The 18395-nt window shown below is 49.4% G+C and overlaps 1 protein-coding gene across 1 annotated transcript in view; it reads right to left on the bottom strand.

Annotated features, from left to right (window-relative positions):
• The window catches only part of OTOP1 (otopetrin 1), a 32707-nt gene extending 20509 nt beyond the window's left edge, over nucleotides 1-12198 (bottom strand). Inside the window, exons 1-2 of the mRNA XM_021677595.2 lie at nucleotides 11769-12198; nucleotides 995-1131 (exon numbers count right to left, since the gene is read on the bottom strand). Coding sequence (XP_021533270.1) covers nucleotides 995-1131; nucleotides 11769-12198 — 567 coding nt within the window. The remainder of the gene's footprint in view (nucleotides 1-994; nucleotides 1132-11768) is intronic.
• Between the last annotated feature and the right edge of the window lie 6197 nt (nucleotides 12199-18395).

Genomic DNA, 18395 nt, shown 5'->3' on the forward strand with positions numbered 1-18395 from the left:
AGGGAGGAAGGGAGGAAGGGAGGAAGGGAGGAAGGGAGGAAGGGAGGAAGGGAGGAAGGGAGGAAGGAAGGAAGGAAGGAAGAAAGGAAGGAAGGAGAGACTGGAGGGAGGGAAGGAAGTTATTTCTTTCTGGTCTCACTAAGGCTCTCCACATTGTCACTGGTATAAGACTCCCCTGGGAGTCTTATGGGATTTGACTCCCCTGAAATAAATAGCCAATAAATGAATTGTTGGTGTTTCCAGGACAAAATACCATAGACTGTGTGGCTTAAAACAACAAAAATGGATTTGCTCACAATCCGAGAGGCCAGAAGCCCAAGATCAAGGTGTGGCCGGGGTTGGTTGCTCCTGAGGCCTCCCCCGCCAGCTTGTGGATGGCTGTCTTCCTCCAGCGTCCTCACGTGGTCTTCCTTCTCTGTGAGTCTGTGTCCTAATCCCCTCTTCTTATAAAGACACCAACTCTATTTGATCAGGGCCTCCCATATGACCTCATTTAACCTTAATTACCTCCATAAAGACCCTAACTCCAAATACAATGCTTCAGTGACCCAGAGGAGTGATCATAACAGCACAGGGTTTCTTTTGGGGGTGACGAAAATGTTCTAAGACTGATTGTGGTAATGGTTGCACAACCCCATGAATATACAAACCACTGACTTGTACACTTTAGAGGGGTAAATTGTATGGTATGTGAGTTACAGCTCAATAAAACTCAGTGAAATATATTCAAACTCCCCCCAAGCCTTTGCTGGTAGACTCAAGCTTGGCAAAATCTCCTGACTCTCCATTACAAGTTCTGCCTCACAGGATTCCCACAAAGACAGCCAAGGGGACACAGAGACCCATTTTACAGTGGAGGCAGCTGAAGGACTGAGCCTCAGAGAAGGATCCAAGCCCACCTCGTGCTGCCCACCCAATGCATCCCATTTCATACACACCGTGGGATGCACTTAACAGGAGCCAATGTAACATAAATAAACATCGTAGGGTTTACCTGCAACAGAGTATGTACTGCGTGTGTGACAGGAAAGACTCCTTCAGTGGCTGATAAACACTCAGAAAATCCAACGAAGTACCCAATTTTAAGGCATCCCAGGATGATGGTAATGGCCGCAAACAATGTGATACTACCTAAATTGGGGGTGTGGGGGGAGAGCATAGAAACACACACATATAAGTGTTGATATGCACAGATGTCATTTCCAAATAAACCACATTAAACCCTCACATACACAGTCAAATGACTGACGAGGCTGCCAAGACCATTCAGGGAGGAGAGGGCAATCATTCCAACAAAGGGTGCTTGGGAGAGTAGCTATCCAATCACAGAAGGATGAAGTTTACCTTACTGTACATGACATACAGAAATTAACTCCAAATAAATCAAAGACTTGAATGTAAAACCTAACATTATAAAACTCTTAGAAGAAAACATAGAGGAAAATTTTTACAATGTTGGACTGGGCAGTGATTTATTGGATATGACACCAAAAACGCAAGCAACCAAAATTAAGATGGATACACTGGACTACATCAAAATGAAAAAGCTTTTGGGTATCAGAGGACACTAGCAGCCCACAGAAGGGAAGAAAATATTTGCAAACCTATATCTGATAAGGTGTTAGTAACAAGAATCTATAAACAGCTATAATTCAACAACAACCAATAAAAAAAAAACAATTAAAAATGAGCAAAGGATTTGAATAGCTATTTCTCCAAGAAAGACATAAATGGCTAATTAACACATGCAAAGATGCTCAGCATCACTCACCCTCAGGGAAATGCAAATCGAAACCACAATGAGATAGCACCTCACAGCTATTAGGATGGCCGCTAACAAAAAAAAAAAAGAAAGAAAGAAAGAAAGAAAGAAAAGAAAAGAAAAATAGGAGAGAGAAAGAAAGGAAAGAAGAAAAAATAAGTCACAAATGTTAGCGCTGGAGAAATGGGAACCCGTGTGCACTGCTGATGGGAATGTAAAATGGTGCAGCCACTTTGGAAAACAGAATGGCTGTTTCTCAAAAAATTAAAAGCAGTATTTCCACATGATCCAGAAATACAACTCTGGGGTATATCCCCCAAAAGATCAAAAGCAGGGACACAAAAGGCTATTGGTACATCCATGTTCATGGCAGCATTATTCACAACAGCCAAGAGATGGAAGCAACTCAAGTGTCCATTGACAGATGAAGGGATCAACAAAATGTGGTCCATCCAGACAATGGAATATTATCCAGCCTCAGGAAGGGAGGCCATTCCGACCCAGGCTACAACACAGGTGGAACCTGTGAGGACATTATACCTAGTGAAATAAGCCAGTCATAAAAAGACAAATATCATATGATTCCACTTATCTGAGGTTCCTCAGAATAGTTAAATTCATAGAGACAGAAATAAGAGTGCTGGGTGCCAGGGGCTGGGGGGCGGGGAGAATGGTCAGTTGTGTAACAGGTACAGAGTTTTAGTTTTGCAGGATCAAAGACCTCCGGATATAAATTGTCCTAACGTCAACGTACTTAATGCTACTGAACAGTACCTTTACAAACAATTAAGTCAGTAAACTTTATGTTATGTATATATGTGTATATATACACAATTAATTAGATATACATAATTAATTAATAAGACAGTATTATGTCCTGTTTATCATTGTTCCCACCCAGTGAATATCCCGGGTCTGACAAATGATATACATCCAACAAAGATTGGCCAAATAAACAGAAGGCCTCTAGAAGCTTCTCCCCAAAAAAGATCAGTCTAAGAGTGTCACTGCTATGCTCAAAAATCTCAGTTCTCTAATTTGAAAATCCTGCTCTTCAGAGAATAAAGAGGAGGGGCATACGGGTATTCAGGAACCTTCTGTACTACCCTTGCAACCCTTCAGTAAATCTAAAAATTTCCGAAATATAAAGTATCTTTTTAAAACTGATAGGAAGGGGAGGTCCATAATAATGGCATGGAAAGGGCCCACTCTAGGGAAAGTGAACAAAGGAAGCATCCTTTGATGGTATATCCGGCATGGTTTCGACCAAACAATAAAAACGAACAAAAAATATGCATATGAAAAAAAAGACTGGAAAGGAACATGCAAAGTACATTAAAAAGAAACTTGTAACAAATAAAAATATTAGCAAGAGAAACACAGTGATCCTAGAGACTTGATCAACATCAAAGTTCCTAATCCTTTTCCTGGGCCAACGTTGACGGCCATTCACACGTTCTCTCCCACAAATGGGAGGAAACTGGATCGTGTGTGACATGCATTGCAGTGAGAGAGAGAGAACAGACTCATAAGACTGAGCTATAACATTACAGCTCCAGCCCAAGAAGCCTCCCGCGAAAAGTAATTCAATCGCCTGGCTCCTTTCCATTGCTCAAAGCCTTACAGAAACAACTCTAAGTCACATTTTTCTCTTCCATCCTGGAAAGCCCCAGTGAAATAAAAAACTTAGTAAGAGTGGAGATTCAATCCCAGGGCTTTGAAATGGTTTGACAAATGCACAGTTCGTTTTGGTTACAAAGGAAATAGCAAAAGGAGGTGAGGCAGCCTGGCTGGTGTGGCAAGAACCCAGGCTGTGGCTCTGGGGACCTGGGCACTGGTCCAGGCTGTGCCACGGATGTCATGTGTGAGCTCAGGCGAGTCACTTCCCTGCTCCTAGCCTCAGTTTCCCCAACTAGAAGATGAGACTGGTCCCCAGCACTGGTTCTCAAACTTGAACACGCATCAGAATCACCTGGAGGGCTTGTTAAAACACAGATGGCGGGGTTCCACCCCCAGAGTATCTGATTCCATAGGTTTGGGTGGAGCCCCCGAATTTGTATCTCTAACAAGTTCCCAGGTGGGGCTGACACTGTTGATCTGGGACCCCACCTTGAAAACCACTGGTCTAGAACATCCCAGTCGCTGACATTTCAAGAGGTATGATAAATACATCATACACTTTCTCATAGTCTTGAAGTCCTTCTTTCCTTTATCCATCCATTTATTTTTACAACAAATATTTCGGGGACTCCTACAATGCATGTGGCATTTTGCCGGGGGCTCACAGGTAAACAAACAAGATTGCTGGAGAAACAAAATACACATGTGTAATATTGTATAAAATTGGGGTGTGCGCAAAAATATAGAGGTGCAAGCTGGCGCCAGACTTCTCATCTGCAGCATGGGAAACCAGAAGCCAGTGGAAGAGCGACTAGAGTCCACTTCAAGGGAAGGACTGCAGCTCAAGAACCCAATTTCCATCCAAGATGCTGCCTGCTTCTCAGGGCAAAAGATGGAAAGAGATTTGAAGATAGGCAAAATATAATTCATTCAACAACTATTTGTTGAGCACCAACTATGGTCCAGCCACTGTCCCAGGCACTGGAGACATAAAAAGGGCAAATAAAATAAAGTGTCTGCCCTTGCTGAGTTTAACATTCTACTGGGGAAGACAGAGAGTAGAGGAGCGAGGAATGTCATCCACATGACTCCTCTGACAAAGGACTTTAGCCAAACAGCCAGTGAACTGGAGGAGAGTCCTCATAATTTGGGAAGATGAAAAGGAGAGGGAACAATGTTGAGCAATAAACTTATCAAAGGATTGGAGAGGATGATGGATGTATAATGGAAGGAGAGAGGATGTAAAATGGCAGGATGGATGGGAGGATGGGTGGCTGGGTGAATAGTCCAGTAGATATATAAATAAATTAATAGGAAAGAAAAACAGGATAAGAGAAACTAAATTCAAATGGATGAAGATAAATCCACTGGAGGGGCGCCTGGGTGGCTCAGTCGGTTAAACATCTGCCTTCGGCTCAGCTCATGATCTCGGGGTCCTGGGATCGAGCCCCACGTTGTGCTCCCTGTTCTGCGGGGAGTCTGCTTCTCCCTCGCCCTCTGCAGCTCCCCCTGCTTGTGCTCTCTCATTCTCTCTCAAATAAATAATAAATAAAAATCTTTAATGAAAAATTAAAAAGAGAGAGAAGCAAATGTTTTTCACAGATCTCGTCAGTGGAGCAGAGAGTAAGTGGGGGGATCTTCGAGCGGGCAGCAATGTGCCTTGCTGGGGGAAATGTTTGGTATTTCTTTTGGGGGGCAGATAAGAATGGAGTAATATGCATCTGACGGTGAGAACGAAGAAAGGAAAGACAGTCATTAATTTAATAGAAAGACACAATAAGATGTTCAAGTGCTCCAAAAAGCAAATGTGTGCAAAAGGAAAATGAAGGGAACGATATGTAAAAGAAATCATTATAATCATCATAAAGAAAAATGGGAACAAAGTCAAGTATATAAATCCTTACAGTAAACGAGAATGATCTAAATCTCCCATTAGGGCGCCTGGGTGGCTCAGTTGGTTAAGCGACTGCCTTCGGCTCAGGTCATGATCCTGGAGTCCCTGGATCGAGTCCCGCATCGGGCTCCCTGCTCGGCAGCGAGTCTGCTTCTCCCTCTGACCCTCCTCCCTCTCATGCTCTCTATCTCATTCTCTCTCTCAAATAAATAAATAAAATCTTTAAAAAAATAAAATAAAATAAAATAAAATAAAAATAAATCTCCCATTAATTAGACAACAAGGATGAGAATATTGAATTAAAAACAAAACCTAACTATATCTCTTTTGTGAATCACACTTTCCACTTAGTGGCAACGGCAGAAAATCAAGGTGTGGACAGAGAGGCAATGCAACTGAAGGGAAGGCAGGAACAGCACTATCGAAGTCAGACCGTATGGAATTTAAGTGAAATGGAATAAACAGGATAAAGAATCCCTTCACCTTTATCATCACACTTGAAAAAGAAGACCTAATGTATGAGGAAGATATAATAGTCCTCGTGTGCCAAATAAAATAGTTTTTCCCTTGTATATTTACCTGCTACTTTATTTTTTTAAGATTTATATTTTTTAAAGATTTTATTTATTTATTTGACAGAGACAGAGATAGCGAGAGCAGGAACACAAGCAGCGGGAGTGGGAGAGGGAGGAACAGGCTTCCCCCCGAGGAGGGAGCCCGATGCGGGGCTTGATCCCAGGACTCTGGGATCATGACCTGAGCCGAAGGCAGATGCTTAACGACTGAGCCACCCAGGCGCCCTTAAGATTTATTTTAGAGAGAGAGCACACACGCAAGTGTGAGTGGGGGAGAGCGAGAGAAAGAATGTCAAGTAGACTCCCCGCTGAGCGCGAAACCTGATGTGGGGCTGGATCCCACAACCCTGAGATTACGACCTGAGCCGAAATCAAGAGTTCGACGCTTAAGTGACTGAGCCACCCAGGTGCCCCTTATCTGCTACTTTAAAGAGGTAAAATGGAAGATTCCAGAACTAGACAGATCTGGCAGGACAAAACATAAGTAAGGGCACAGAAGAATTAAATCACACAACCAATAAACTTGGTTTTATAATATCCCTTTGCACACCTCAAAAAAAGAGTATATAATTTTGGATATCGATGGAATATCGACAAAAATCGAGTAAACTGATTGCCTCCCTCATAGGGCTGTAGAGGAGATTAAATGAGTCACTATATGAAAAGCACCTAGAACAGTGCCTCGCACATTGGAAATCCTATAAACAGATGTTATCATCATTATCATCACATCAACCACAAAGAAAAATTTAGTGAATTAGAACCAATTAGCAAGTTCCCCAGCCACATCACTTGAAACTAATCCTATAAGGTCTGGTGTTGGCAGAGCGAGACCCCTCATCTGTGTTAGGCACCCAAACCCCCCTAGGAGTCTGAAATCTTGAACTGCAGGCTCTTAGAGGTAGAAGTCCCACAAAGTCAGTCTACAATCCCCCATCTCATGCAAGAATGCTTCCCAGTGCATCATGAGTAGCGGCCAATGGGTCTCCATCTGGACATGCCCAGGGCCGGGAGGCTCACTATCTTTCAAAGCACACCCTTCCATCACCAGCTAGATCTTACATTAGAATGTTCTTCCTTACACTGAACTGCAGTCAGCCTCCTGGAACTGCCATTCTCTTTCCCGGAGATTCTGTCATAATTACTCATCCATCCGTCCATCCATCCATCCATCCATCCGTCCATCCATTCCTTTGATGATTCAGTAAATATCAGCTGCCACTTTTTACATGTCAGGCACTGTGCCAGGGGCTAAGGATATATTGGGGGGCACATTCAGACAGAGGCTCTGCCTCCAAGAGCCCACAGTCTGGTTACTGACGAAGTGAACAACACAATATCCTGCCTGATTAGGGTTAAGAAGAAAATGTAGGATGCTCTGAGAACATACAACCTGGGAGCCACACCTGTCTGAAAGGATCAGGAAAGGCTTCCCTAAAGAAGTGACTCTGTTTTCTGGAAACCAAAGGATGGCCTGGAGCTCACGGGAGTGAAGCTGCCTCATTTTCTACCCTGGTACATCCTCTCTCCTCTGGACTCAACACCCTTGCATTCCTCCTGGGGCCCTCCTTCTACAGGTGCCCATGTGATGCTCAAAGGGGAGCAAGGTACCCCTACATGCAGAACGACTTCCTTTCCAATGAATGCCAAACCAGCATCAGCATTTTGGGCAGCCCCATCTTACAGAAAGCAAAAAGGAAGCAGACTTTTGCCTTCTCTGACACCTGTTGATACCATGCCATCTGCCCTGAAGCAAGGAGCTCAGCCCTCTTCTTTCTCACTCTGTCCAAACACTTCCAGTGATGGGGAGCTCAGCCCTCCTCCTGAAACCCAGCTTCCCGGTCTGGTAAGTGGAGGTGATGACACCCACCTCAAGAGTCGCTGTGAAGTTGAAAACGTGTGATATTGAAACCTGCTGAGTGGAAGAAGCCGGTCACACAGATGACAGATCACATGATTCCCTCCAGTGGAAATGTCCGGACTGGGCAAATCCAGAGAGAGTAAGTGGACTAGTGACTCCTGAGGGTCAGTGGGGAGTTAGAGGTTTAGGGGATGACAGCTAAAGGGGACGGGGTTTCTTTTTGAGATGGTAAAAGTGTTCTCCAACTGACTGAGGGGGTGGTTGCATTTATCTGTGAATATACTACAAACAATTGATTCCTGCACTTCAAATGGGTGAATTGCAGAACATGTGGACTTTATTTCAATAAAGCTATTTTAAAAAAGAAGAAGGAAGAATGTCTGGGACACACTGATGTGGGGCTTGCTATCCCTGTGGCAGAGACAGAAGCCCCGAGAAACAAGGAGTGTGTGGGAGACGCTATGTCTGCAGATGAATGAGGCTGTGAAATTAAGGTGAACATGCGTTCTGAGCAGGGAGAGCAAAGTGAAGCCCAGACCAATGTTCATGAGCTTGCACCTGCCGCAAAGTCAGCAGGGTGGGCTGGGATCCCCCGGGACCCACCCGACAGGTCCCTCCTCTGCCTCTCGCCAGGTGCTGCCCCCTGACAGCATCCAGGGTTCTGTGATCCTGGCATCATCCCTCGTGGTTTCTCGAGAGTTCTGGCTGCACTTTCAGACTGTGGGCCCCCTGAGTGCCCAAACTGTTGCATCTTTATGTCCTGCAGCCTTTGCCCCTTCCCTCGTCCCCCTCTGTTGTTCTCTGCCCTCTTCACACACACACACACACACACACACACACACACACACACGTGGACCCATCTCTTTTATCGACCTTCACTTACTCACAGGTGGGGACAGCCTCTTTCCCAAACCCATCATCATGTTCCGGACCTTTATATCTACAGTCCGTACAACCATCACCCGTAGGCTGGTCTTATGTAAGCAGCTCACCTCTGCCCCTTTACTTCCAGTCCCTTAAGGGACAATAAGCATAGTGCTGTGAGCAGCCCATTTCCATGGGTGGGATGCTAGATAGAGATGTAATGTATCATATACATGGGTATGTCTCATTCTAAGAGAAAAGTATTCTGTAAAAATCTGATCTTATAAAAGGAGTAAATTGGGGGGTGATTATTCACAAGCATTTAAAAAAAAAAGAATCACTGTGACAAATAATTGTGACAACACTTCTAACGTACGTGCATCCCGAAGTCACTCAATAAACACGGCTACTTTTCTTATTGGCGTTGTTCCCATAAGTTTGTGTTAAAAACACTTCCCTGGGCTTGAGACAGAACAGTAGTAACAACAAAATCCTATCACTGGTACGTAAGCCACTGCAGTCTTTTAAGGGACTAGAAACAGACCAGAAACAGGACCCTGGTAATTCACCAGATGAACCAGCTATGCAATGGGCTTGCATGTCACTGCACTCACTGGGCTGGCACGAGATATCCAGGATGCTGTTGCTGCTTCAAAAAAAAAAAAAAATCAATCTCTTTACTTAGCAAATAGAGGAGCTGAATTAATAATCCATCATTTCCACTAAAAACTTTAATAGGGCAATGTTTTTTGTTCCAAAGGAAGTTTTCACTTTCTCATACCCAGTAGGTGGAACAGAATGTTCTCTGCTCAAAGCAATGCCTCACAGCCCATACCAAGACCCAAAAACTTTCTCTGGAAAATGTTGGTGCCCCGAATTCCACAGGCTGGCTCTTTCTCAGAGCCCCAGACTTCTAAGGCTGTCACAGAAGCCAGGGAAGAGCTAAGTCAAACCTGTCTTCCCGGCTATGCTTCCAGGAAAACCTCAGCCCTGGCGGGGGCTGGGACTCAAACACTGCCTTTGGCACCCCAACGTTCTTTCATCTCAGGACAATTAGCCTCTGGAACTGTGTTCACGTGATGCGGCTCCCACCTCTTCCCTAAAAAGTGACCGGGGTTCTCATTTTACTGATGAGGGAACAGGGACTCTGAAGGTGAAGGTCCTCAAGCTGGAACATGGAGCCAAACCTTCCAGGGCCAGCACTATTTCCATTATCCACATACCTCATTTGAATGGTTATGTTATCATGATTGTTTAAACCACCACCATTTACTGAACACCTACTATGTGCTCTCTATTGCCACATTCATTCTATCACTACTTGGTGTCCAATAGACATCTCAAAAGTAACATGCCCACGAGAGGAAACTTGATTCTGCATCCCCACCCCTGCTCCTCCTTTTGTCTTCCTAATCTTGGGAAATGGCACCACCATTCACCCACTGACTCAGATCCCAATGCTTGGAGTCTTCCTGGAAAGAGGGAGAGAGAGGAGGGAGAGAGAGAGGAAGAGCAGGGGAGGGAGGGGTGGAGAAGGGAAGGGGGCAAGGATTGAAGGAGAAGGGAATGAGGAGGAGTGAGGGAGAAAGGAATGAATGGAGGAGGGGGGAGGAAGAAGGAAGGAAAGAAGAATGGAGGAGAAAGGAAGTGAGGGAGGGACAAAGAAGGGTTCCTTCCACTATTGGAAAGCATAGGTCAAAAGCCTGTGTGTGTAATATTTTTCAGCCTGTGTAAATCAATATCCTCAAAACATTTCATGCCTATTTGTTTGTGTGGGTGTTTGATATGGTGCCGGATTCCCCGCCATTCATGAACCTCCCTAAAACAACCACTTTCAGAGCAGGAATTTGGGCCAGCCTGGAGTTGTGTCCAGTTTTTCCAAAGGCAAGATGAACTAGACACAGTCCCTGAGCCTAAGAAGCCTAAAATCTCATCCGGATGACCAGGCTCCTATCCAACTAGTCATGATACAAGGTGGGAGTTGACAAGGAGCGAAACACTCTCCACAGAGAGAGACATGGTAGCCAGTGGGGGTGAGGAGTAGGTCCTGCCAGGCGGGGTAGGGAAGATGGCCCCGTGCCAGACCTTTGAAGGGATGTGGGTGGGCACCCAGCCTGCACCCAGCCAGCAGTCAGTCTCCCTCGGCTGAAACTCAGAGGGTGGGCAGATTGAGTCAGGTGCCCAAGGTCATGCAAGGACAAGGAAAGCTACATTCTAAGGGAGAGTTAAATTCAGACCTCAAGAGAATTCAGGTAGAGAGGTGCCATGTGCTGGTCCACACGGAGGGAGGTGGACCTCTCTGAGACAGCCGCTTTCTCCACCGCGAACTCCCGACTCCCTCCTCCCCTTGACTCCACCATGTCTGTCTCCCTTTGAAAAGCAGAAGCTCCTGGAGGAGGGGAACCTTCCATCTTGACAACGTTTCAGTCTGCGGCGAGTAGGAAGGAGTCCCCACCCTCCACCGCCCCAGTGTTGATCCACTTCTCCATGACTCCATTGGTCCCAACTGCATGCTCTTGCATCCTCTAAGCATCTACTCTACGGCCAGACCCCAGGTGGCTCTAGGACTAAGGGAGGAGCATCACAGAGCTCCCCTGGGGGGCGGGGGGAGGGGACAAAAGTATCAACAAGAACGCTGTCTACCCAGGGGGGCACGGTGCGGGGTGGAGGAGTGTGGTCAGCACCACAGAGAGCAGGGGGAATCAGAAAAGCATCACGGGTTGGCGGGGGTGGGGGGAATGAGGCCTGAGCCCTGTCTTGGAAAGCAGGGCAACGGGAAGGCACTTCCAGAGGGAACAGACTATGCAAAGGCGTGGAGATAGGAAACCTTGTGATGGGAACTAAGAGCCTTTCAGACTGGAGCACAGAACGAGGGCCAAGTTGGGGACAAAACTAGAGGCCCTCTGGGGACTGATCTTAGAAGGCCAGGAAGGCCAGGATAGGGAGTGTGGCCTCCCTCGTGGGGGTCGGTGGAACCGCTGCAGGACTTGCAGCCAAGGGGAGATGCGAACAAGTTTGTGGAGCTGTAGCCCTTAGGATGGAATGTGTGTCAAGAGCCCGAGGGCAGAGAGAGCAGGCTACTGCAACAGACCAGGCTCAACAAAGGCACCGAGAGAAGGAAGGGAGGAGGGGAGAGCCGGAAACGCCGTCGGGGAGACGGAGGCTGGTGCGGCGGCGGCGCCGGGGACTCACCGCGGAGCCAGCGCGCGCCGGCGTGCGTGTCCTTGGGGCGGATGAGGCGGCGCTGCGCGGCGCTGCGGCCCACGTACCACAGCATCCAGAGCAGCTGCAGCAGCATGAGCGCCGTGAGGAAGCAGAGCAGGTCGCTCTTGCCCACCGCCGAGGCGTGCACGGCCCAGGCCAGCAGGAGCAGAAGCCCCGCCACGAACACGACCAGCCCGTACTGGCTGCTCAGCACCTCGGCCAGCTTCTGCGGGACGCTGGCGCGGACGGCGCCCCGCCGAGGGGCCGGGGACTCCGGCGACGCCACGCACGCCGCGCACGCCGCGGACCCCGCGGCGGGGAGGCGGGGCGATGGGCAGGCCGCGGGTCCGGCGGACGCCCTGCCCGGGGCGCTCCGAGCCGCCGGCGGAGAGGCGGGCGCCCCCTGGCCCTCGGGCATCGTGGAGGGGCCCGTACCGGGTCTGGTTCCGGGAGTGGCTGCGGGCCCGGACCCCTGCGCCTCCCTTGCCCTGACGCTCTCTGCCAAGCGGCCCCCCTCTCCCGATCCCGTCCGACGCCTGCCCTTCCCGCTTCTGCCCCTGTGCCCTCGGCCAAGGTGCCCACGGGTCCGCTTACCACCGACCCCCACCCCGCTGGCCCGCGCCGACCCCGGCTTCTTCCTTGCGCTCCGGCGTGCGCACTGCCCACTTCCCCGGACTCCGCAAAGCCCGGGGCAGCCCTCCCGCCCGCTCCGCGACCCACGCCGACCGCTCCCCGCCCCTGACGCCTGGGACCCGGGCCAGCCCTCCCGCGACGTCCGCGAGCCCTCCCGTCCGCTGCCCGCGCCCGCCCCCGGCTGCGCGGAAGCTTCTTGGCGACAGGTGCCTCCTGCCGGCTCCCGGGGTGGCGGTGAGGGGCGAGGGGTCACCCTGAGCCCGCCAGCGGGAGTCGGCGCGGGGGGCGTGGCTGCGGCCCAGCGGGGCGCCGGGCGGTCAGCAGGAGCCAGCACCGCTCAGGCTGTCCCCAGAGCCGCTGAGTCGCGGACCGCAGAGGTCTAGGTGAGCCTGAAAGTGTCCCTGTGCCTGAGTCCTGTCTGTCTGTCTGTCTGGCCTCCACCCTGCCTATTTCTGCGGTATGTTTTCTCTGTGCGGGTCTCTTTGGGTCTGGCCGTCTGTCTTTGGGGTGTGTCTGCTTGGGGCGGGAAGGGAAAGGTGTCACAGCGCTCATCCCTAGATCTATGAATAGGGGGACGGGGTGTCTTTTTGTTTGTGTCTGTGTTTGTCCGTCTGGTGTACCTGTGTGTCTGCCAGGAAATGCCCAGACGGGGACAAGACAGGGGCTACTTCCCAAGAAAAGAGATCGTCTCTGTCCCTCTTCAGAGAGAACGGGAAGCTTCTTCTGCACCGAGCACCCCTGGGAGTGGGGGCTGCCAGGCCCCGCCCTGGAACTGTGGGCGCCAGAACGTCTCCCTCAGCAGCACCGCTCCCCCAGCCGGTCTGAAGTCCAAGCTGAAGCTGAACGTGTCTGCCACGGTGTCCAGCTCAGTTGCTGCTGAAGAGGAGATTCCAGCTGGCCCCCCAGGTTTCTGCAAAAGAGCCTCCTAAGGGCAGAGAGGAAGAAGGGAGCAGGGAGTCAGGAGGCAGCTGCTTGTGTGACTGCAGTCTGAAGGCCAGCAGGCCTCCTGGGTGAGCCCCCTGTGCAGTAACAGAGGGTTCTTCACCCAGGAGACACCTCTCCCCCTTGGTTTAACCCTCTTCTCTTGCTGCCTTGACATTAATTTTTGAACAAGGGGACCCACATTTTCATTTTGCAGTGGATCCAGCAAGTTACATGCTGGTTCTGACTGCCAGAGATTCCTGACTGTGATGGGGGTGAGCGATGGAGGGGGGGAGCCCTGGGCCAGGAGAGAGTCAACCTGGGAGCCCTGTCTTGCCTCCATTCATTTTTTGAAATTCATTCGTTCATTTATGGGGTCAACACTTATTTATCCAATGCTGAGTCCTTTGCCAGGCTCTGTTCTGAGTGCTGGGGCTTCAGCTATGAAAGACTGTCCTCAAGGACCCAACATTCTAGCAGAGATGTGCTGAATAGACAAGTATTTCTTGTGAACGCACTGGGAAGCTGGAGAGCATCAAAGGTGAGACTCGAATCTGCCTTCTAGGAAACACGGCCCAGCAGGGGTGACTGAGCAAGCAGCTCCTGGGAGCAGAGGTGACTAGAGGGGAGGGGTGGATGAGCCTGGATTCTGCCAGGAAGGGTGAGAAGTTCCCAGAGATGGCAGCACCGGCCCAGCACCCGGTCTTTACACCTAGGAGTAGCAACCCCCAGGCGACATGGGGCAGGGCAGGCATTCCAGAGAGTGGGTGGAGCTTGTCCACAGAAATTAATGTGAACTGCAGGGCACCTTAAGACTCTGCCTTTCAGCTGGGTTTCCCCAGACTCAAGCCAGGTGGATGCTCAGTAAATAAACCAAGGAGTTAATGAACGCACAAATGGATGGATGTTGCATGAAGGAGCAAGCAGGTGTGGCTCTCAGCGGACCAGCAGGTTATGGGACTCAGGGCTGCACCTGCCCCACTGTGCTCTATCCCCTTGCCTTGCTTCATTTTCCTCCCTAGCTCATTACCTGGAATGTGTATACATCTGTGGCCTGTCTCCTTCCCATAACGAAAGCTCTACGAGAAGGACATTGCCTATCTTGGCCACAGCTTTATCTCCAGCATGTACAACAGTGCTGACCAGCACATCATAGGTGCTCAATAAGTAGGTGTGGAATGTGTCCCCCCCCCAAAAGATATTGAAGTAGCCCCCAATACCTGTGAGTGTGACCTTACTTGGAAATGATCAAGTTGAGGTCATTAGGCTGGGCTCTAATCCAATATGACTGTGTCCTTATAAAAAGGGGAAATTGAAGACAGACACCTCTAAGAGGGGAGACGATGTGAAGACACAGAAAGAGAGCCATCTGCAAGCCAAGGAACATTAGAGACCACCAGATACTAGGAGACAGGCCTGGAATCAAGAAGTCTTGATCTTGAACTTCTAGTCTTGAGAATTTTGAGACAATACATCTGTGTTGTTTAAGCCAGCCGGTTGGTGGTCTTTGTTATAGCAGCCCCAGGAAACTAAGACACCTGACTTATACCTTCTAATTAATTCCTTCTTGCTTGTCCAGCTCTCCATCCCCCTACCCCCCACGCTATAGACTATTGGTAACTGTCTTTCCAATGCTGAGCTTCCTAAAGGCAAGAACTATGTCTGATCCAATCTGCTCTCTAGCACCTAGCCTGTGTTTTTATCATACATTGGAAAATGTGTATTGAGTACCTCCCAAAGGCCAGGTACGAGGCCAGGCCTGGGGACAACAAGATGAAGCCCATAGTTTGTGCCAAATGCCATGGGACCCTGGGAGGGAAAGAAAGAGAGGGAGGGAGCGCTTAATGCCTGGCAGATGGCAGGAACTCCATGAATGCCCCAGGCTCCCATAAAATCCCCCTTTGCTTTTTTTTCAATTCTACAATGCACATCAATTCATTCTCTCTTTTTTATAAATCGGTTCAAGTCAGCGTGGATTTGTAGGGAAAGGCAGTCTCAAGCAGTGGATAGGGGAGTGAGTTCTAAAGCCAGGCTTCGAGGTTTGATCCCTGGCTCCATCATTTCCTGCTTGTGACCCTGGACCCGTTACTAAACCTCACTGTGCCTCAATTTCCTCATCTGTAAAATGGAGCTCTTCACAGTTACCATTCTCCAGGTTTCTATGAGGACGAAATAGGTTGATGGCCTATGAAGTACTTTGGAATGTGCCTGCCAAATACAATGTACCTCAGACACTTTGTTATTTACTGAGCACCTGCCCTGTGTGGGACACTGAGCCGAGGCTGTGGGGGAGAGGTAGCCAGCTGGCCATCATACCAGTGCTCCCCTTCCATGGTGCGGAATTGTCACTGGGAAGTGGCTGTCGAGCCAGGGACTCTAATTCCCAGGGCCCCTGGCATCTAGGTGGAGCCAGGGGACTAGGTTCTGGTCAGTGCAATGCAGGCAGAAGTGATGACACCAGAGCCCCCTTGGAAGCCCAGTGCTAAAGATGGCGGTGTCCGTCAGCCTGAGCCCCCCAGTGAGGGGCAAGGTGGGGTCTCGATGCTGAAGCGGGGCCTCCCTGTGAGAAGTCAGCTTTTGTGCTAAGTCACTGTAATTACACAGTTCACGTGTTAGCGCAGCTAGAGCTACTCTACTCCTTTAGAACACAGGAAAATAACATGCACTCTGCCTCTGAAAATCAGGTGGGGCTTCCTTTTCTGGGCTACCTCGATTCCTTTTAATAAGCAATGAAACGGGGCGCCTGGGTGGCTCAGTCCATTAAGGGTCTGCCTTCGGCTCAGGTCATGATGGCAGGGCCCGGGGATCTGGTCCCATATCGGGCTCCGTGCTCCCGGGAGCCTGCTTCTCCCTCTCCCTCTGCCGGCAGCTCTGCCTACTTGTGCTCTGCCTCTCTCTCTGTCACATAAATAAAATACAAATCTTTAAAAAAAAGAAGCAACAAAATATAAGTTTCTGGGCCCAGAAGAGAGACAGTGAAGTCTGTGCCCTTTCCTCTCTACTCAAGACAATACTCAAGAGTGAGATTTACCCATCTTTCTGCCTTCCGCTGATGTAAACTTTTCAAAGGTCTGATCCCTACAGGACCCTCCATCGCTTACGGCTGCCCCCAGCTCAGTGGTGAGAAACGGTGAGCTCCAGTGGCACCCAGGCCCCTGGCTTTGGCCTCCTTCAGAGCATGTTACTGTCACCCACATTCCACTGATCCCGTGCTCATCTCAGTGAAGGACCAGGCAGCTGCTTTCCAGGGACGGTTCAGCGCCATACGGGTGGTGGTGAGATACGCTGCCCCCGAGACATGGACTCTCCAGTTTCAGCGAGGATGATGGGATTCCAGAGAGGCAGAGGCCAGGTGGCAGAGTGCCTAATTAACCGCCACAGACAGCACGAGCCACAGTACCCAGTGCCAAGTAGATGTTGCCCCCAGTTACCTCTGGTGGTGGCTATATAATCCCAGGACTTCTAAGAGTAAGAGAGGCGAGCGGTGTTAATTAGTCTCCTAGGGTGGCTATAGCAAAGTACCACCAGCTGGGTGGCTTAAAACCACAGAAATTTATTATCTCACAGTTCTGGAGCCCCGAGGTTGGAAATCAAGGTGTCAGCAGAGACCCACTCCCTCTAAGGGATCGAGGGGGAGGATCTTTCCTTGTCTCTTCTAGCCTCTGGTGGCTGTTCCTGATCCTTCTTGGCACCCCTTAGCTTCCAGCTGCATAATCGAATCCCTGTCCCTGTCATTGTCACATGGCCATCTTCCCTCTGTGTCTGTCTCTCTCCTCTTTGTATAAGGACACTGGTCGTATTGGATTAAGGGCCCACCCTACTCTAGTATGACCTCATCTTAACTTACACTGTTATTACATAGGCAAAGAGGGTCACATGCACAGGTACCATGGGTTAGGACTTCAGCATCTCTTTGGGGGGTGGGGGGCACAATTCAACCCACGACAGGCAGCCTATTAAAGCATTATTTGATCTATATCACTGGAAAATCTCCAGGTAAGGTAGCCAGAGATCTATCTTGAATCATTACAAGAGAGAGTCAAAACCTGTCACTTGGTGTCCCAAACCTAAGCCAGTTCACGGACCTGGGGTTCGCGAATGAAGAGGGGGCTGGGTCTCCTTGAGAAAAGCCCTGCCACATTGCCACAAATATCCTGTGACTCTTCCTCTGAGCCTTCTCCGAAAGGGCACACAGCATGATGGCATGGTGACCATTCACTCGGGAAAGGTCATTCCTGGGTCTATTTTCTTGACTTTTCCTTTTGAAATGTTAGATTTATAGAAGAATTGCAAAGATAGTGTAGACATTTTGGTGTACCCTTCCTTCACCCAGCTCCCCCCACCTCCTCCTAATATCTCATATACCCTGGGAACTTTGTCAAAACTAAGAAATTCATGTTGATATAAAAGTATTAGCTAAGCTACAGTCTTTATTTGGATTTAACTACTTTTCCCACTAATGTCATTTTTTGTCTACGCAGATCCTTTGGGAAGCACTAGAATGAGCTCTGAATGGATGTTAAGTACTGGGCATTGGGTGAAGTCCATGGTCATGGATCGGGAGCAGTGTGGTGTGGAAGATCATGACCATATACATGCCAGCAGAAGCATCACGGGAAGGAAAGACAAACTCATCTTCAGAGTATGTGTCTTATCCAGGGAGGACAAATCTCCAGTCCCTCCATGATGGAAGCGATCCGATATAATCAAACGTCCACCAGGCAGGTCTCGCCAGGGAAAGGCAGCTCAGGGGTGGCCTCTGCTGTTGGCAGCAAGTTCTATCACAACCTGATCAACCACCCTAAGTGGGGTTTTTGTTGTGCTCATGGATCTGGGGGTCAGGATTTGCAGGGGACACGGGGGGGTTGCTTTTTCCTCCGCTCTGCAGTGTCCGGGCCCTTAGCAGGGAAGACGAGAACAGCTGGGGGTGACTCGATGGCCGGCACTAGAACCCCCGAAGGTTTCATTCACGTTCTGGTGCCTGAATGAACCCAAAGGCTGGACTCAGCTGGGTTCCCACACGCACCCTCTGTACATGCCTTGATTCGGATTCCGGATTCA

This window comes from Neomonachus schauinslandi, chromosome 2 (assembly GCF_002201575.2).
Source record: "Neomonachus schauinslandi chromosome 2, ASM220157v2, whole genome shotgun sequence".
Lineage (NCBI taxonomy): Eukaryota > Metazoa > Chordata > Mammalia > Carnivora > Phocidae > Neomonachus > Neomonachus schauinslandi.